At 43.3% G+C, this 21,027-nt stretch overlaps 1 protein-coding gene across 2 annotated transcripts; it reads left to right on the forward strand.

Annotated features, from left to right (window-relative positions):
- The first annotated feature begins 3,478 nt into the window (after window positions 1-3,478).
- Window positions 3,479-20,817, forward strand: LOC133549620 (rho GTPase-activating protein 11A-like). 2 transcript variants are annotated; one of them, XM_061895228.1, is made up of 12 exons: window positions 3,479-3,755; window positions 3,991-4,146; window positions 4,850-4,917; window positions 7,607-7,703; window positions 7,777-8,033; window positions 10,510-10,673; window positions 10,759-10,899; window positions 16,230-16,397; window positions 16,484-16,613; window positions 18,190-18,298; window positions 18,845-18,959; window positions 19,058-20,817. In XM_061895228.1, the coding sequence occupies exons 2-12, from the start codon at window positions 4,018-4,020 to the stop codon at window positions 20,416-20,418; spliced, it is 2,739 nt and encodes a 912-aa protein (XP_061751212.1). In that variant the 5' UTR covers window positions 3,479-3,755; window positions 3,991-4,017; the 3' UTR covers window positions 20,419-20,817. The 2 variants fall into 2 exon arrangements, with proteins under 2 accessions (XP_061751212.1, XP_061751211.1); XM_061895227.1 differs by having other exon boundaries at window positions 3,480-3,755; window positions 19,055-20,817.
- Window positions 20,818-21,027: the final 210 nt, after the last annotated feature.

Raw genomic sequence — 21,027 nt, forward strand, 5'->3', positions numbered from 1 at the left:
GTAAATTGCTTCTTTCATGGCGTTCAATTTTGCTGTAGCATTATGCTCCGGCAGGTTTTGAAGAGCTTGGTCCAGGGTTGATACATAATCATCCACCTTGCATGAAATTGACATCTTTGATGGGTCAATGCAGACACGACTCTTTGCCTTGGAGCGGTGAATTTTACGTGGCTGAAGGCGCACGTTTTTTTTTTTTTAAATCAATCCAACAAACCACTGCACAGCAATACCATAACAATGCAATTCAATTCCAAAACCAAACCTGACCAAGCAACACTCAGAACTGCACTAAACAGAGCAATTGAGAAGACACAAACACGACACAGATCCATCCAAAAGTAGTGAAACAAAAATGATTATCAACAACGGTATCAATATTAGTTATAATTTCAGCAAAGTAGTGATTAAAAATCCCTCATTGACATTATCTTTAGAAATTTATAAAAAAAAGCTTGACAACACACTGTGTCCAGTGTTTTCACAGAGATACAATAAGTCATATTTTTGGTTTGTTTAATAGTTAATACAAGTTTACATTATTCCAATCAGTTGATAAAACATTGTCCTTTACAATTATATATATATATTTTTTTAAATCTACTCTGCTCGAAAACCTCTATGAAAAGTAAAAACAAAGGACCCAGATTTCCCTCGCCCGGAGCCAGGCCCGGAGGTGGGGCACGATGGCGAGCACCTGGTGGCCGGGCCTGTACCCATGGGGCCCGGCCGGGCACAGCCCGAAGAGGCAACGTGGGTCCCCCCTCCAATGAACTCACCACCCATAGCAGGTGCCATAGAGGTCGGGTGCAATGTGAGCTGGGCGGCAGCCGAAGGAAGGGCACTTGGCGGTCCGATCCTCGGCTACATAAGCTCGCTCTTGGGACGTGGAACGTCACCTCACTGGGGGAAAGGAGCCTGAGCTAGTGCGCGAAGTAGAGAAATTCCGGCTGGATGTAGTCGGACTCACTTCGACGCACAGCAAGGGCTCTGGAACCACTTCTCTTGAGAGGGGATGGACTCTCTTTCACTCTGGCGTGGGCGGCAGTGAGAGGCGACCGGCTGGGGTGGCAATTCTCGTTGCCCCCCGGCTCAAAGCCTGCACGTTGGAGTTCAACCCAGTGGACGAAAGGGTAGCCTCCCTCCGCCTTCGGGTGGGGGGCCGGGTCCTGACTGTTGTTTGCGCTTACGCACCAAACAACAGTTCAGAGTACCCACCCTTTTTGGGTACACTCGAGGGAGTACTGGAGAGTGCTCCCTCGGGTGATTCCCTTGTTCTGCTGGGGGACTTCAACGCTCATGTTGGTAACGACAGTGAAACCTGGAGAGGCGTGATTGGGAAGAATGGCCGCCCGGATCTGAACCCGAGTGGTGTTTTGTTATTGGACTTCTGTGCTCGTCACAGTTTGTCCATAACAAACACCATGTTCAAACATAAGGGTGTCCATATGTGCACTTGGCACTGGGACACCCTAGGCCGCGGTTCCATGATCAACTTTGTAGTTTTGTCATCGGATTTGCAGCCTCATGTTTTGGACACTCGGGTAAAGAGAGGGGCGGAGCTTTCTACCGATCACCACCTGGTGGTGAGTTGGCTGCGATGGTGGGGGAGGATGCCGGACAGACCTGGCAGGCCCAAACGCATTGTGAGGGTTTGCTGGGAACATCTGGCAGATTCTCCTGTCAGAGAAAGTTTCAATTCCCACCTCCGGAGGAACTTTGAACATGTCACGAGGGAGGTGCTGGACATTGAGTCCGAGTGGACCATGTTCCGCACCTCTATTGTCGAGGCGGCTGATCGGAGCTGTGGCTGCAAGGTAGTTGGTGCTTGTCGTGGCGGTAATCCTAGAACCCGCTGGTGGACACCAGCGGTGAGGGATGCCGTCAAGCTGAAGAAGGAGTCCTATCGGGTTCTTTTGGCTCATAGGACTCCAGAGGCAGTGGACAGGTACCGACAGGCCAAGCGGTGTGCAGCTTCGGCGGTCGCAGAGGCAAAAACTCGGACATGGGAAGAGTTTGGGGAAGCCATGGAAAATGACTTCCGGATGGCTTCGAAGCGATTCTGGACCACCGTCCGCCGCCTCAGGAAGGGGAAGCAGTGCACTGTCAACACCGTGTAAGGTGCGAATGGTGTTCTGCTGACCTCAACTGCGGATGTTGTGGATAGGTGGAGGGAATACTTCGAAGACCTCCTCAATCCCACCAACATGTCTTCCTATGAGGAAGCAGTGCCTGGGGAATCTGTGGTGGACTCTCCTATTTCTGGGGCTGAGGTTGCTGAGGTAGTTAAAAAGCTCCTCGGTGGCAAGGCCCCATGGGTGGATGAGATCCGCCCGGAGTACCTTAAGGCTCTGGATGCTGTGGGGCTGTCTTGGTTGACAAGACTCTGCAGCATCGCGTGGACATCGGGGGCGGTACCTCTGGATTGGCAGACCGGCGTGGTGGTCCCTCTCTTTAAGAAGGGGGACCGGAGGGTGTGTTCCAACTATCGTGGGATCACACTCCTCAGCCTTCCCGGTAAGGTTTCTTCAGGTGTACTGGAGAGGAGGCTACGCCGGATAGTCGTACCTCGGATTCAGGAGGAACAGTGTGGTTTTCGTCCTGGTCGTGGAACTGTGGACCAGCTCTATACTCTTGGCAGGGTTCTTGAGGGTGCATGGGAGTTTGCCCAACCAGTCTACATGTGCTTTGTGGACTTGGAAAAGGCATTCGACCGTGTCCCTCGGGAAGTCCTGTGGGGAGTGCTCAGAGAGTATAGGGAGCTCAAAGTAAAGCCGCTGCTCCTCCACATCGAGATGAGGTGGTTCGGGCATCTGGTCAGGATGCCACCCGAACGCCTCCCGAGGGAGGTGTTTAGGTCACGTCCAACCTGTAGGAGGCCACGGGGAAGACCCAGGACACGTTGGGAAGACTATGTCTCCCGGCTGGCCTGGGAACACCTCGGGATCCCCCGGGAAGAGCTGGACGAAGTGGCTGGGGAGAGGGAAGTCTGGGCTTCCCTGCTTAGGCTGCTGCCCCCGCGACCCGACCTCGGATGAGCGGAAGAAGATGGATGGATGGATGGATACTCTTCTAGCATGTCAGCAGACTGGGGTAGATCCTGCTGAAATCCTATGTATTGATTGAATACAGAATCGTTTTGAATCGGATATATATTGTTTTTGAATCGAGAATTGAATTGAATAAATCAATATATCCTCGAATCGTGACCCCAAGAATCGATATCGAATCGAATCTTGGGATACCCCAAGATTTGCAGCCCTAATAGATACTGTTTAGTTTGATGTTCAACTAAGAATGAGCAGAATATTAAAAATGTTACTTTCAAATGTGCAAATGCTGATGTCAGTCACTTTGGACAGAATTCCTTTCTCCAAACGTTTAATCTTGCCTCTCAGATATCGCTCCGCCCGTGTCGGCTGCCCTTTAAACGTGAACCAAACGCATCAGTGAAATGCATTCAAACTGTGTTCAGCCAATGAGAGCACAGATAGAAGCTAGACGCTGCCGTTTGAACAAACTACAGAGTGGAGAAAGTCAGACAGCGCCGCATCCGAGTTAACCGAATGGCCACTGAAGCAATGTAGTCGACAATTTAATTCATACAGTTAAACGTATTTGACGTTTGAATGCCGTAGAGGGCAATTTTGAATTGCTCTGTCTTTACATATTTTTGTTTTATCGGCGACGTGACTTAGTCAATGTCCGTTCTGTGGCTGGCTACGGTTAGCATTGCTACTAAGTAGCTCACGTCTCAAGTAAGTCTTATGGCTTGGCTTTAACTCGAACATGCATATAATTACATTGTGATACAGTTAGTCGAACATTTGAAATAATTGTAAGCTAATTCATAATTGCAACCATTTATATCCTGGTTTTTATCATGTGGTAGTGTGTTTCATATATAATTTAAACACTGTTTCATCGACTTAAAAAGTGTTGTACGAGCAATGGCTTTTGGAGAATAACGTAGATTTTTCTCCCACTGTGTAGTTTTGCAAGTAAAAGATAGTCTTTAAAATGATGGTCGAGGAGAGAAGTTCGATCCGACGAGTGGTTGTGCAACATCTGCGGTCAACATATGGAATCAAGACAAAGATCTGGAACAAAAACAAAGCTCTCAGTTGCAAGTCAACAGCCGCAGACTCTGTAAGTTATAACATATTAAATGTGTTGTATATCATTTTCTTATTTTATCAAACCTTGACTTTGTCCCCGTAGGAGGCTCGTTTGACATATTACCGCGTTTTTGCAATTGACGAATTATTTAAAATGTTTAATACATTTACATAATGGCAAGCATGAACCCCCATTATTTCCCAGGCTCTACGTTGTCAGTGAGGCTGTTGCTTGTTCTGTGATTACACACACCATACACTTATTTTACAAGCCAGGTCAAACAAGACACACAGATGTTTTTTTTTTTTTTTTTTTTTATAAAATGGGAAGCTGAAACCAACTGAAGATATTTTAGCCAAGGTTTTGTCTGAAGGTGTCCCTTTTTTCTTTTGTAGTCTAAAGAATCACAAGACTTTGTGTCGTTACAAATCACATTTGACTTCCCCATTTGATTCGACATGTGCCAAAATGTAGAGAAAATCTGCCCTGAAATAAAGCATACTATGGGTAAAGAACTGCAGCAGATTACAACACAATACTAAATCATTTTGCTGTGTTATATACTGTACATATATTACTGTACATCTGTAACTGTCACACTGCAGTGTGACAGTTACAGATGCACAGGGATGATGTTTTAACATTTACAATGATGTATTGCTGCAGAGTATGTATATTTTATATCTAATATTTTTTATTAGATTTTAATTTGGATTTTAAATTGTGCCCCCAGACAAAAGTATTTGGCGTACCTTTGGCAAGCTTGCCATATTACGACATGGCATGTGGGTGCGTGCCAAGGTAAGTGCAAGTGGCCATTGGATCATACTTGTATAACGCTTTTCTAACTTAAAGGTACTCATTCACACACACAAATTCACACACTGATGGCAGGAGCTGCCGTGCAAGGCCCTAACCCCGACCCATCAGGATGGCAAAACCCGGGTATTGAAACAGAAACCCTCAGGTTGCTGGCACGGCCGCTCTACCTAACGAGCCATGCCGTCCATTCTTAGGCTTAGCTAAAACCTATGAAGTTAAATGCTTTATAAGTGGTACAATTTTTTGTCTTGTGAAATATTAACTTTGAGGTTTAGTTTGGGATGCTGAGGAAGAGGATAAGTGTATAATGATACCCACAGAACTACAGTCCCATTGTGATACTCTATAAGTGACCATTCATGCATAATGGATGCTTAATTAGGGAAATTTTGCCCTTTTTCCCACATAGATAGTCCTCTTTTCATGTGTTTTTTGAATGAGTGTGAACAGGTAGTTATAATTATTAAAGTCTGAAAGTGTAAAGTGAAACAGACAATGTCTGCATCTAATACACATATAGATGTAATATTATTATAAACATTGACCTTGCATAAAACAAGGGTCAATTAAACCTGTAATCTTAAATCAGAGGGTGCTGGTTGGCCATAACAGCTAATTTGTTTAGCTGTTAGATGTTAATTAGTAAAAAAAACAAAAAAAACAACACAGCTGTATTGCTACGAACACATCAATAAAACCTAGGCTCACACACAGTCACTGAGAGAATCCATTAATTATTTGAGTAGATCACTTAAAGGCCTACTGAAACCCACTACTACCCACCACGCAGTCTGATAGTTTATATATCAATGATAAAATATTAACATTGCAACACATGCCAATACGGCCTTTTTAATTTACTAAATTACAATTTTGAATTTCCCGGGAGTTTCGTCTTGAAAACGTTGTGTAATGATGACGTGTACAGGGTTTCTCACACATTCAATTATTTGTGGCGGCCCACCACGAAATAATTACGGCCGCCACAAATAAAAATTTTTATTTTTTATTTTTTATTTTATTTCATTTTTTCCGGCTTTCGACTCGCTCGACCGCTCATAAAAGCAATGGGACTCTGTCTGTGAATGGAGCTCGTAGTTACATATCATGTAAATATTATATAAATATGTACATAAAGTGTTGTAATTATATTCCAACTCCGCGTTCTTCTTGGTCATCGCTGCCGCCCGACCACACCACCACAAATAGATGCCTGACCTGTGGGAAACACTGCGTGTACGCAAGACATCATGCGTTTTTAGGAAGTATGAGCGCTACGCACACACTCAGCTAAATGTCGTCTGCTTTAACAGCATAATTACACAGTATTTTTGAGATCTGTGTTGCTGAATCTTTTGCAATTTGTTAAATTAATATTGGAGAAATCACAGTAGAAAGATGGAGTTGGGCAGCTTTAGCCTTTAGCCACACAAACACACGGTGATTCCTTGTTTAAAATTCCCGGAGGTGAAGCTTTCCTATGGATCAGAGCGCGGTCAAGCGAACATGGATCCAGACCAAATGTCAACCAGCAGGCTTCGGTGAGAAAATTGTGGTTAAAAAGTCGCTTCTTACCGGAGAAAAGCTGAGCTTGGGCTGTCCATAAAGCTGCCGTCTACTTCCCTGAGACATTGGCGTCAAGACACCCGTGGACACACCCTTCCGACTATCAGGTACTGTTAAACTCACTAAAACACTAGCAACACAATAGAAAGATAAGGGATTTCCCAAAATTATCCTAGTAAATGTGTTTAAAAACATCGGAATCCGTCCCAATGCAATCGCGTAGTTTTTTTTTTTTAAACTCTTTTTTTTTTTTTTCTAGTCCGTCGCTATCAATATCCTTAAACACGAATCTTTCATCCTCGCTCAAATTAATGGGGAAATTGTCGTTTTCTCGGTCCGAATAGCACTTTTTCTTGGAGGCTCCCATTAAAATCAATGTGAATATCTGAGGAGCCCCCACACTTGCGACGTCATCGTCTGCGACTTCCGGTAGAGGCAGGGCATTTCTCTTAGCACCGACAGTTTCGAAATTTATGCTGGATGTTCTCTACTAAATCGTTTTAGCAAAAATATGGCAATATCGCGAAATGATCAAGTATGACACATAGAATGGACCTGCTATCCCCGTTTAAATAAGAAAATCTCATTTCAGTAGGCCTTTAAAACTAAACTCATATCAGCAATGCCTTTTGCACCAGTAGAACGCGAGCCATTGTAAGAAAATGGCTTGTAAGAAAAAACTGCAGCGGCAGTTTTATTAACACAAGTTTCAAAATAAGAGTTTCTGCATAAACATCAATAATTATTACCAGGTAGCTTGATATATTTTTGTGGCAGTCAAAATGTATCCATAGTTGCCACAAAGTAAAGATTGTATGGGAAACACTTCATAGCCAGATATGGAACTTGATTAACAGGTTTTTTTTTACTGTGGTTAACTTGTATCACAGGACATTTACTAAAACATTGCCTCTTGAGTTTTAAAAGGGAAGAAAGCATGTTTTATTCTGGGATTAAGGAATTCACTTTCCAATGGAAAGTCACTCAGTGTTACAGAATGAATTGTGATAAACATTGGAAGGCTCCACTGTATTGAATATTAGGCAAGTTGCTTCTTCTTCCAACTGAGTAGATTGAAATTGACATACGTCTGCTCTTCTAGCTTTCTGGTGGATGCATGCATGAAGTTACAAGCGCATGTCGACACAGAGGGCTTATTCAGAATATCAGGTTCCCTTGTCCGTCTGAAAGCACTACGGGTGAGTAAGCTCTCACTGAGCCACCTTGACAGTGAGCCTTTTGACAACAGAGTTTTGTTGTGTGTGTTTGCAGGCTAAAGTGGATTCAGGCGAAGAGTGCTTGTCGACTGCTTTTCCCTGTGATGTAGCGAGCCTTGTGAAGCAGTTTTTTAGGGAACTGCCAGAGCCTGCGCTGCCCACTGAGCTGCAGGAGCCCTTACTCAAGGCACAGCAGCTCAGGACTGAAGAGGAGCGGAACTCTGCCACCATGCTTCTCTCCTCCCTGCTTCCTGACAGGAACCGTAGTGTGTTGAGGCACTTCTTTGACTTCCTTCAAAATTTATCCAAGAGGTGCTTGCTTACTTTTCCGTTTCTGCCAGCTATGTTGATGTTCATTTGACTAAATGTAAATCAATGATTTATTCCCTTTTTTTGTAGTCGTTTTCAGTAATGCTCTGCTTATATCCAATATACCGATAATGTCAAACACTTAATTTCCGATACCGCTAAAAACGCCACTGGAGAATAACATTTTTTGTTGTCATTTAATAAATATAAAGTATATTTTAGAAAGTAAATTAATAAATAAAAAATATTGAGAATCATAATAGTAATAACAGCCACAGATATCATAGAATATCTTAAAATGATCAGTAAAAAGCCAGATTAAAAGGGTGTTCCTTTTTAACCTTTTTTTTAATATGAATATCAACAGTCTAAATCTTTTTTGTGAAACATAAGAAATACTGCAATGTAAGTTATAGGAAAAGTGCTGTATTTTTGTCTCAACAAATTGTTAAAACTCATGGTCAATAGTAAACTAAAGTAAGACAGGTTAGTATTTTGAAATAAATCACAAAAATAAGATTAAGTAAGGCTGGAGACTAAGAATTTTGAAAGTTTCACATTTCTATGGGACACAAATATTTGTGTAAGAATGTATGAAACAACAGTATGTACTAATTCATCCATCCATTTCCAACCGTTTGTCCCTCTTGGGATAGCAGGGGAGCTGGAGCCTATCCCAGCTGCAGTTGTGCGAAAGGCGGCGTCGTCGCCTCATCAGTCAGTGAAATTATAAAGTGTGTGTATAGCAGGGTAGTTGTTTTTAATTTCATCCCGGTTGTTTCTTATTATTTCGTTACATAAACGTGGCAAGTGATTCTACAAGAGGTGAGAATTTCGATTAGAGGTACAGAAGAAAACTGTCTTATCCCCTCTCATTTAACCAGCGTTTCATCCATCCATCCATCCATTTTCTACCGCTTATTCCCTTTGGGGTCACGGCGGACGCTGGTGCCTATCTCACCTACAATCGGGCTGTACAAGTCGCCACCTCATCGCAGGGCCAACACATATAGAAGGACAAAATTCACACTCACATTCACACACTAGGGCCAATTTAGTGTTGCCAATCAACCTATCCCCAGGTGCATGTCTGGAAGTGGGATGAAGTCGGAGTGCCTGGAGGGAACCCACGCATTCACGGGGAGGACATGCAAACTCCACACAAAAGGATCCCGAGCCTGGGATTGAACCCAGGACTACTCAGGACCTTCGTATTGTGAGGCAGACGCACTAACCCCTCTGCCACCGTGAAGCCCCCAGCGTTTTATGATTATTGCTAATATTCAATAGCAAAACTTGGAAATATTTTCCAACCGCGGACATCTCGAGACAAGCTAGTAATTTTGTTCCTCTTTTGGGAACGGCATGGTAGGGTCCATCACTTGAACATCAAAATTCAGGCAAACCTTATAACCGATCTAATCCGATATATTTTATATACTGTTTGGCCGATATTATCAAACATCCCTAGTTGTTTTTTTTTGTGTTTTTTTGAAAGGGCCCAAGAAACTACACTACGCCCAAGACTTTGTCCATGAGGCCACTCTTGACTGCCTCCTGGAGTTACCAAATATCTGTCAAGTATAAATATTGTCTCTGTTTTATAGTTCATACATTTTATGTTCAGTTATTTCACTAAAAACATTTTGTGAAAGGTTCATTACGCCATTGATTTTTATCTTATATATTTTAGTCAGTATGCTGTCAATATACCAAAATACAAGTCTTCAAAATGATGGCTACTATTATTCAAAACTGTATGGTATTCACATGGCATAAAAAAAAGAAAAGTGGGGTTTAACATAGATTTGTTTTCATATTTGTTAATATGACTTACGTTTTCCTGTAATTGACTGGTGACCAATCCAGGGTGTCTGCCTCTCCATCCATCCATCCATCCATCCATCTTCTTCCGCTTATCCGAGGTCGGGTCGCGGGGGCAGCAGCCTAAGCAGGGAAGCCCAGACTTCCCTCTCCCCAGCCCGTTCATCTAGCTCTTCCCAGGCATCCCGAGGCGTTTCCAGGCCAGCCGGGAGACATAGTCTTCCCAACGTGTCCTGGGTCTTCCCCGTGGCCTCCTACCGGTTGGACGTGCCCTAAACACCTCCCTAGGGAGGCGTTCGGGTGGCATCCTGACCAGATGCCCGAGCCACCTCATCTGGCTCCTCTCGATGTGGAGGAGCAGCGGCTTTACTTTGAGCTCCTCCCGGATGACAGAGCTTCTCACCCTATCTCTAAGGGAGAGCCCCGCCACCCGGCGGAGGAAACTCATTTCGGCCGCTTGTACCCGTGATCTTATCCTTTCGGTCATGACCCAAAGCTCATGACCATAGGTGAGAATGAGAACGTAGATCAACCGATAAATTCAGAGCTTTGCCTTCCGGCTCAGCTCCTTCTACGTCTGCCTCTCACCCGAAATCAACCAGAAATAAATGATTACATTTTTCACTTGTTTTAAAAAGTGGCTCTTTTATTACAGGAGTGCAGAAAATAAGATGGACAGCTATAACCTTTCAGTCATCTTTGCTCCCAACCTCCTCCACTTTGGAGACCGTACAGAAAAGATGAAAGCCAACACAGAGAAGCGCCTCAAACTGCAGACAGCTGCAGTTTGCTGTTTTATAGACTACGCCCAGGACTTTGGTACCACAGCACAAACCCTTCCATGATAATCCTCTCAGCATCAGTCTTGTGTAGCGCTGAACTCTTTACTTTGTTTGTGTTACAGGTGATCTGCCACAGTTTATAGAAGATAAAGTGTCAGCCATGATTGCCTGTGAGTCGGGGGTTCTATCCCCTGTGTACAATGAGCTTCAGGAGCTGGACCAAAACTCAGGGATGAGCAGAAGACACAGACGCAGTTTCGGAGGTAAGGGATTGATAGTATGGATGGACATAAACCAATATGTAACTGATTCTGTAGAAATCTGTAGATGGTGTGGAATGAGTTGATGAATAATTCGGCTTGAAGAAATTAATGCAAAATTAAGTGCATGACTTGGTTGCAACCAGCATAGGCTCTCTTAATAGATTGAGTCTAAATTGCATGAAAGGAAAAACATGATGTCAGCTATTAGAAGTTGAGTTACCCATGTGTTATGGTTCAACTAAGCCAGACAGCAGTTTGTATACAAAGTTGAAAACCAATAACGGGGCTGTTTTATGGCTGCAGCTATCGAGTTATCTATCGATTATCGTATTTTCCGAACTATAAGCCGCTATCTTTTTCCAAAGGTTTGAACTTTGCGACTTATAATAACAATAAAAATACATTTAATTTCTAATGCACTTTAATCAAACAGGATTTCAAAATGCTACCAAGATAAAAAGATAAAGTGGAGGAGGCAAAACACGCAAAAAACCCCAAAAGACTATGTTAAAAATCATATTACTAATTAGTAATCATATGCCTTTCCGAATAAAAAAGGTTTTAAGGTATATTTTACAAGAGTCCTGACTCTGAATAACCTTGAGCTGAATTAGAAAATGTGCGGAAAATCTGTGGATTTTTCTTTGCTAATTTAAGTTAAAGTCCCAACAATAGTCACACGCATACACTAGGTGTGGTGAAATTATGAGGAGCTGTTAGCAGCAGCGGTGGCCGTGTTTGGGAATCATTTTGGAGATTTAACCCCCAATCCAACACTTGATGTTGAGTGCCAAGAAGGAAGCCAATGGGTCCCATTTTTATAGTCTTTATTAGGACTCGGCCAGGGTTTGAACTGACGACCTTCCAGTCTCAGGGCGGACACTCTAACCACAAGGCCACTGAGCAGGTCTAATGACTAAAGCATTGAAAGACTGAAAGAGGAACTGCACTTTTTTTGGAATTTTGCCTATCATTCATCATCATTATGTAATGCAAGAAGACAGATGTGTTTTTTTTTATGCATTCTAACTAGTAATAAATAAGTCTGCCTACAATAGAGTCAAATTAGAGGTCCTCTATTCTACCCATAGGGCCCTCTTAATAACCATCCAAATACCGGCACAATACTTAATTTACATTTTGCGACTTGAATATTACACAAGTTTTAGTATTTTTATTATAAACGCGGACAAACTATTCAGAGCGGTGCCGTGATCACAGAGAGCTAAGCTATTTTGCTTGTGTGGCTATGTTGACATCGGCTGGTGGGCAGCCGCCACACCTTGTAAAATTTTATTGTAGGTCAATGGTTCTCAAACTTAAGCGGTAGAAAATGGATGGATGGTTCTCAAACTTTTTTCACAAAGTATCACCTCGGAAAAAACTTGACTGTCCAATTACCACCATGACTAACATCAAAATACAGTAGCCTAGTAGGTAGGGCTGGGCGATATTGCCTTATTTTAATACTGCGATATTTTTAGGCCATATCGCGATATACGATATATATTACGATATTTTGCCTTAGCTTTGAATGAACACTTGATGCATATAATCACAGCAGTATGATGATTCTATGTGTCTACATTAAAACATTCTGTTCATACTGCACTAATATATGCTACTTTTAAACTTTCATGCAGAGAAGGAAATCACAACTAAGTCAATTTACCAAAACTGTATTTATTAAAGTTATTAGCAGGTGACTTTTCAAATGATGCTACATATTAGCAGTAATGCTACTTTTGGTAGCAACGCTTGTGCCCCACAAATGACAAATGTTAAAGTTGTCTATTCGACATATTCCCGCTTGAAGCCGAACCACTGGCAGACGATGGGCCACGTGCTGTTTTTCTTGGGAATTAATTCTTCCTTCATTTGTTACGAGATTCGCAGCTTCTTTCTCTCGCAAAAACCCGCTAGCGTCACAGCTAACGTTAGCCACGCGGCTACCTCTCTGCTGGGCGAGGGCGTATACATATGACGTGACGGTAAGTGACGTATGAATGTGCGCCTGCTTGTCTGTGAGAAGACACAGGAAAAAGCGAGGAGAGTGTAATGCCCGCAGCTGCGTATAGTCACTTTCTATATCGCACAGAGACAAACCCGCGATATATATCGTATATCGATATATGGCCCAGCCCTACTACTAGGCCTAAATATTCATTAAAACAAGACAGAGGTTTTAAGACATGCACCTGGGGATAGGTTGATTGGCAACACTAAATTGGCCCTAGTGTGTGAATGTGAGTGTGAAAGTTGTCTGTCTATCTGTGTTGGCCCTGCGATGAGGTGGCGACTTGTCCAGGGTGTACCCTGCCTTCCGCCCGATTGTAGCTGAGATAGGCGCCAGCGACCCCGAAAGGGAATAAGCGGTAGAAAATGGATGGATGGATGGGTTTTATTTAACAAGTATAGTTAATAATTTTGACCACTGTAACATTATACACACATTGTTTACCCTATATTGCCAAGATACCTGTGGCGGTGGGGGTTTAGTGGGGCGTGGTCACCATGACGCCATTGCCTAATTTGCATAATTTGCTATGACGATCCTATTTAAAAAAAAAAGTAACTACATTAAAAAAACCAATCTGTTATTAGTATTACCTTATATTTTTATATCCATCCATAAATCCATTTTCTAACACTTGTCCCGGGGGTTGACTGGAGATTACCCCAGCTGCATTTGGGCAGAAGGCGGGGTTCACCAATTTAGTTTTGACAATCCACCTATCCCCAGGTCCATGTCCCTGGAGGTGTCGTTTTGCCATATTTTTAATTGTTGCTGCTTATTGTACAATATTTTGTAATGTTTCAAGTATCTGTAGACTTTCACTCATCAAAAACGACTAGCAACCAATGTAGCATAATTATCAGGTGTTATTATAGAATGTACTTGTTTAGAGACTACTTCTGTCCCTGGATGTCCCCAACGAAAAGTGAGCTACAGCGAGCATGATGTCACCCTTGCTTCCTCGCTGCTGCTCCAGTTGGACTTTCGCTCACTGAAAGCCACTGATATTCGCAGTTTTTGTAGAGGGCTGTCCGCGGGTATATCTTGGATATATTACAGTTCAGTCCACATTGGAGACGTACTGACTACGTTCCAAGCAATTGGTGCATGTTGTTTACATCCAGTTTTGGCAGCACTGTTTTTGATGATTAAAGTATTTTTTTGTGGCCGAGTTTTTGGTAATTTACCGGTGACCAATATATATATATATATATATATATGCTCACGACTGCTTAGAAATCCTGTCCATGAAAATCACAAACAGGATAGGTGACAGAGCGCAGCCCTGGCGGAGACCAACCCCCAGTGGATACGGATCCCACTTACATCCAAGCACCTGGACACAACTCTCGCTTTGGTTGTACAGAGATTGCCCTTCAGCAGGGTTATCCTCACCCCGTACTCCCTCAGCACCTCCCACAAGATCTCCCGGGGGACCCGGTCATACCCCTTCTCCAAATCCACAAAGCGCATGCAGACTGGATGGGCATACTCCCAGGCCTTCTCCAGGATTCCCGCAAGAGTAAAGAGCTGGCCAGTTGTTCCACGACCAGGACGGAATCCACATTGCTCCTCTTGAAACTAAAGTTCGACTATCGGCCGAACCCTCCTTTCCAGTACGTCGGTGTAAACTTTGCCAGGGAGGCTGAGTAGTGTGATACCCCTATACATAGCACACACGCTCTGGTCCCCCTTTTTGAATAGGGGAACCACCACCCCAGTCTGCCACTCCCTCTGCACTTTCCCAGACTTCCACGCAATGTTGAAAAGGCGTATCAACCAAGACAGCCCATCAACACCCAGAGCTTTCAGCATTTCTGGACGGATCTCGTCAACCCCTGGAGCTTTGCCACTGTAGAGTTGTCTAGCTACCTCAGTGACTTCACTCCGAGAGATCGAAGTCGATCTCCCATCATCCTCAGGCTCCGGTCAGGGAGGGTGTGTCTGATGTAGTTGGGTTCAGGAATTCCTCAAAGTGCTCTTTCCAACGCCCTACGACTTCCTCACTTGAAGCCAGCAGAGTCCAATCCTTGCTGTACACAGCTTGGATGATTCCCTGCTTCCCCCTCCTGAGGTGCCGTATGGTCTCCCAGAACAGCTTTGGTGCTGCCCGATAGTCCTTCTCCATGGATTCCCTGAACTGATCCCACACTCTCTGCTTAGCCTCGCCCACGGCCCTGGCCGCTGCCCTTCGGGCCTATCGGTACCTTGCGACTGCCTCCGGACTCCCCCGGGATAACATACCCTGGTAGGACTCCTTCTTCAGTTGGACGGTTTCCCTGACCACTGCTGTTCACCAGGGTGTTCGAGTGTTACCGCCCCTTGAGGCACCTAACACCTTCTGGCCACAGCTCGCAGCTTTAGCAATAGAGGCTTTGAACATTGCCCATTCCTGTTCAATGTCCTCAACCTCCACAGGGATGGCAGAGAAGTCCCGCCGGAGGTGGGAGTTGAAGTCCCTCCAGACAGAGGACTCCTCCAAACGTTCCCAGTTCACCCGCACTACACGCTTGGGTTTGCCAGGTCTGTCCAGGATTTCCCCCGGGTAAACTAATAATACATAATATTGAATAAAACAGTAAAATGTAAAAAATCCTGTCTTTTAATCGTTTAAATTTTTTGCCATATTGCCCAGCTCTACTAAGGACTGGGTTGGTTAGGCTAAAATATAAAGCAGGCGGTGTGCGTGCCGTGGTTGGAGGACCCGTCATCCCACCGCCCAAGCCGCCAACGGCCAGAACCCCCAGGGCTCTTTTGTCAGCCAAATTTTTGGTGCATCACTTGTCATGAGTGCGTAAATAATAGGCTACATACTGTCTTTAATTTGTTATTATGTAAAAGACCCTCATTATTTAAGGTTTAATGACTTTTATGTTGCTGTGGCACTGCGCCACAATCAATTCCATGGAGGGTAAACCCGGCCGTTCAAATGGGGACAATATGCACATACACAAAAGCAGTCCAAGAGAAACAACTAACAATTTCTAGTCATGTTGTTCTGATAGAATATACATTCAGTGATAGTTAACGTTATTAGCTAAACTCTTCTAATTTGCTATCATTAGCTGACAATGCCCAAAGCTAATGTGTCTGTTACATAGGCCATAATTTATGTGCTAAAAGCCAGAAAAGGATGGGATATCATGCTTTGGAAAGTTGGCACCCTTTTGGTAGCAGCATAAAGGTTGCAAACCCATCCATCCATCATACATTTTCTACTACATGTCCCTCGCAGGGGTGCTGGAGCCTATCCCAGCTGAATTTAGGCGTACCCTGTTTAATGCTTTTCTTTCTTATCTTTTTGTTTCCTTAGTCTTTTCTTTTGCCACTCCTGTGACACCCACCTCCAAGCGAAGGCTTCCTTTAGATTCCAGTCATTCTATTGGATTCTCAAACAAGAAACGTAGATCTGTCATGAAGAACCTCGGCAAGGACTTACTTCCCAATTCTTTGTTCAGCGGGGCCGCCACCCCTGGATCAGGTATTGTTTAGTCATTGTCTAAAGCCAAACAAAACTTTATTTTGTGTGGATTGTTTTAAACGTGTCACCCTTATTCTGTTTTGTAGCTCACAGCGCCTCAGGGGTGTTGGATTCCTCCCAAAGTACCCTTCTCTCTGCAAGCAAGCCTCGAAGGCAGGCATCGACCTCTGTAAAGAGTAAAACCAGACGACATAGCAGCAGACCCGCTGTTAACAGGTACTCACTCCCACTTTCCTTTCACGTCTTCCTGTGCAACCACTGGTCACATTAGGTACAGCTTCACATGCTAGTGCAGTTTGTTTCAAATAGTGGGGTGGGGGCGTGTTACTACCCGATCTGTTCTGAAAGACCATGCATGCGCAAAGACTACGTGACTTCCTTTCTAGAATATTTTGCGACGTCACATGTTGTGATATTGGAATGTTTTATCAGTGGTTTATTATTATTATTAATTTTGTTTATTCAATAAAAATAATAAATTACATAGTAGTGAAAGAGAATGAGAATAAAAAAATTAACAAGGGGTAGATTTAAAAAACTCAGGATTATAATCACTACAGTTACAACCACTTTTTATCTTCTGTTATTGCAATGAATGACACACAGGGACGCAACTGACTCCTATCGTTTAATTTCTTTTTTAAATAGTAATCTTTTTAAACAAGACACCTCCTTAAATATTTATCTGTAGCCTTACAAAAAGAATAATTTTATATTGTCAGTACCGTGGATTGATGTAGTTGATGTAAATAAAGTATTAAACCACAATATGGATTTATTTGCCATTTAAGACTGCTGACTTAGCACATCGTTCAGGTTTCTGTATGGAGCTGTACAGTCTCAAAATAAACACTGTATTAAAGTACCGGTAGAGTGGAAAAACAAGTTGCCTCTATATTAAGGCCATGTGTGGGCATATTGTGTCTTTTGGTAGCGGTCGAGTAGTGACAGGGCAGGGCGCCTTTGACCTCAAGAAACATGCTCTTTTGTCTTACTGGAATATGACAAAGCGTATGTGGCGCTTGGCTTCACCGTGACTACGGTGGGAGACGAATAAAGATTGTTGTTTTCTTTAATGTTAGTAAGGATACAATGTTATGCAGAAGTGTACTTGTTACAATTTTACAGAGAAATAATACTATTTATAATTGCAGTGGAGAGTATATATATCTTTTTCTTTCTAGGAGGTGCGTAGAAGAAAATAATTGAAAAGCATTCAGCTAATGAGATGCAACACAGGAGCAGTATTCTTAAAAATGTCAATCACAGTCAAATGCCATAAAAGCAAAACTTGCTGAAAAAAGTCAAACAAAACATATTGCTGCTTAATTTGGTTTTGTGATGCCACCACGAACAGGTACCTACCAGTAACAATGAGGAAAAAATGATGGTGATAACCACAGAAACCGAAGCTGATAGGCTGGCTGCTCAATGAAATGTGGCAAAATGCATTTAATTGAATATAGTCTGTGCAAAGTATTCAGGGGTTCTTAGACGGTTTATAATCCAATTATTTGAGTTCCTTAGAAGGTCTAAAATTCTATTAAAAACTCATAAATGTCTGTAATATAATTTAGAACTTTTAAAAAAAATGCTGTTCATGCATTCGTGTTAGAATTTTCCAGTACACATCTCAAGTGTGTATCCAATCTGTTGGTACAGGTTTAACTATATACAGTATGTGCTTTTATTAGATTGTGCAGGTTGAACCAAAGATCGAAGATGAACAATGTGTACTTCTGGTCTTGGTGTGTCCTACATTGATTAAGTATTGATTTTTATCCTATTCAAGAGTTGAATCAGGACGAGCAAGCTGCTTTTCTCCCAAAGTCAGCAACAAGGAAGCCTCGCAGAAGTCGCTGCGCCTGCGTTTCAGCCTGGGGAAGAGCCACAAAGACGCTGTAAGTGGGCTTGTCTGATAGTTTAGTGTGGCACTGTTGCGACCTGTTATGTCTTGTATTAAATAATTTGCACACATTGTTAACTGTTGCTAAAGTTTTGAACTTCATACATGCATGCTAATTCTAAAGACAGAATATATTTTACTGACATTTAGGGAATTTAAGTTAGGGGCATGGTACAATGGCAAATGGTATTTTGATACCTAATTATCTTGCAATTACAACATATGCACGGCACAATTAAAATGAGATACTTTTAGTCTATATTTATTGTTTATTTTACCTATTTGGGACACTGGGTGAGATATCAATGATGAATAAATGTTCTATATTATGTACATTGTTGTCTGAATAAAAATGACTGATCATCAAAGTCAATATGTTGTTTCTTCTGCCGGCCTCTTTATAACTAACCAAAGTTGTAGCTAACTATCAATGTTGCATACTGGGTGACGTCTGTGGTTTCATTTAACACAATTATTCCTAAAGTCCTCTCACGTCTTTTTCATCTTTCATTTCTCATTTCATGCTGCTTGCCTGGTGTAGGTGTCTGAGTCCACAGGCTGGCGACTTGCCACCCAGGAAAGCAACACCAGTTTTTGTTTCACCAAAGAGACCGTGTTCAGTCCTTCGGCTCGGCCCACAAAAGTAGACTCCAACAGTGAGTAAAGTTCACTGTTGACCTGTTTCTCTGCATTGCTTAAGACTTAATACTTAAGTTTACTTGCTTAACTAATGGCTGCTCTCCCACTTTAGTAGGTTCCAAGTTCATGAGCAAGTCTGAAGACAACTTGCTGACCCCCAAAGGTGACACAGGTGTCTGCTGCACTACATGGAGCGTGGAGGGCCCTGTAGGAGCACATCTTTTTAGCATTGGCTCCTTCACAGATACGCCCATGAGCGTGCGTCTGAAGAGCAACTGCGGGTTGAATCCCGCCATAGTCTCGTCCAAACCTCTGACGGGTTCCAGCCTTCCCAGGAAGCTGTGTTGCGCTTCCAGGGCGGACAGCCTGGGACGCGAGTCGTCCGTCTTGGAAGACTTGAGCCGAAATGGAGCGGCACAAGTGAAGCTTGAGACCATCCTACCAGAATCTACCGCTGAACTTTCTACTCCACCACAGGAGTCGGACCAATCATCCGACAGTGTCCTGCTCCCACTTCCAAATACTCCTGCAGTCATCAAAGCTCCTCACCAGCAGCTGAACCTTACCTTTGACATAGCAACCTCATCACCTCTGCACATTGATAGTGTCATTTTAGAGTCTGTTGGAAGTTGTAGTCCAGCAGTGAGCGATGCTCAGGGCTTTTTCTGTGCTGCTGTAGGCCTCGGCAGCTCGGTGATGACAGGAAGTGACGACTCAGTGGAGCAGATACACTGTAGCAGACTGATTGAGGCTCTAGACATTCAGAGTCCAGCCCACTTTAGACTTGGTGACTCTCCAGGACTGCAGTCCACCCCCCTTGCCGATGAACAGCGCGCAGATGACATGTGTACAAATGTCAGTGCAGGGGATCACCAGGACTTGTGTTTCACTGAGGCCGGTGCAGAAAGTCCTCACAATCTGTCCCACCACAAGTCCCGAGTGGCAGACCACATCCAACACTTCAACACTCTCCCCCTCCGGTCTCCCAAAGGCACGAGAATCCAACAAATTAATCCTCCGCTCACGTTCAAGCGCACCCCAGTGCGCCAGGCGGTCCACAGGATCAACTCTCTTCTGGGAGTGAACAGGAGACCCACTCGTGATCTGAAAGTGACCACCAGCCAAGGCATGAAAGCAGAGAGTCATGAGAGAAGCCTGTCCCCTCACCCACAGCCTTTACCGCCCAAGGAGAAGATTCCACTCGTGAATGGCCCACGTCAACTAAAGAAGCCACCTCCAGTGCCTCCTAAAAGGCGAAGCTCCTGGGCTGTTAAAGCCAAGGCTTTTGCTCTGGGCGACGTGACCAACAAGGTCCCACCCACAACCAAAGTGAACTGTTCCATCTCGGATGCAGGAGTTCAGAAGATGGTTTTGCAGCAGCGAGCAGAGAAAGATGTGCAACATTACAGAGGCTCACCTAGAAACCCTCTCAACCAACCTCGACTGCTGTCAGCCACCAAGCCTGTAATGTTGTAGACTACATTCTCTTTACTATGCAGCTGGGAAAACAACAAGTGGGTTTTAATTTATTTGTAGTTACAATTGGTGCTGCTCGTCTTGTCTTGTATCGTTTTAATGAAATGTGCCAAGCCTGAGTAGTTAAGATTAGTTTGCAGGCCAAAGATTTTTTTGTTTGGATGACTGGAAATCTTTTATATTTATGTGTTGTATCATTATTGCTGTTTACTCTTTTGTTGTTACATTACCTGAGTTGGGGTTTTTTTTGTTCCAAAAAGCCAGAACAATTGCACCTTTTTATATACAGAAAATAATACAATTTAAAAAAATAACCCTGCAGCATTGACTTGTCATTTATTAATTTCCAATACAGCAGCCAGTAAGAAAACTTTCACAAAAATAAACCAAATTCCTACATATTTTTGTCATGGGCAATATTCTTGTATCCATTAGGGGGCGATGTATAACCATTGCTGAGTTTTCACAGTTCATTATGCATATTATCTTTCATACTCTTGTGGATTTACTACATGCTCCGCGTGATGCGTTTAAGTGCCTGTACGTCCATTGTCACAGTGTTTCATTAGTTCTTCATGTTCATTACTTTTGTGTCAGTGTTTGCATTCC

Source organism: Nerophis ophidion, linkage group LG03 (genome assembly GCF_033978795.1).
Source record: "Nerophis ophidion isolate RoL-2023_Sa linkage group LG03, RoL_Noph_v1.0, whole genome shotgun sequence".
Lineage (NCBI taxonomy): Eukaryota > Metazoa > Chordata > Actinopteri > Syngnathiformes > Syngnathidae > Nerophis > Nerophis ophidion.

Excerpts from the sequence above, each read along its gene's own strand:
- LOC133549620 (XM_061895227.1), top strand. The coding sequence starts at position 4,018 with ATGATGGTCGAGGAGAGAAGTTCGATCCGACGAGTGGTTGTGCAACAT. Across the intron at positions 10,674-10,758 it reads AGACTACGCCCAGGACTTTG|GTGATCTGCCACAGTTTATA; the intron begins GTACCACAGCAC and ends TTTGTGTTACAG. Across the intron at positions 10,900-16,229 it reads ACACAGACGCAGTTTCGGAG|TCTTTTCTTTTGCCACTCCT; the intron begins GTAAGGGATTGA and ends TTGTTTCCTTAG.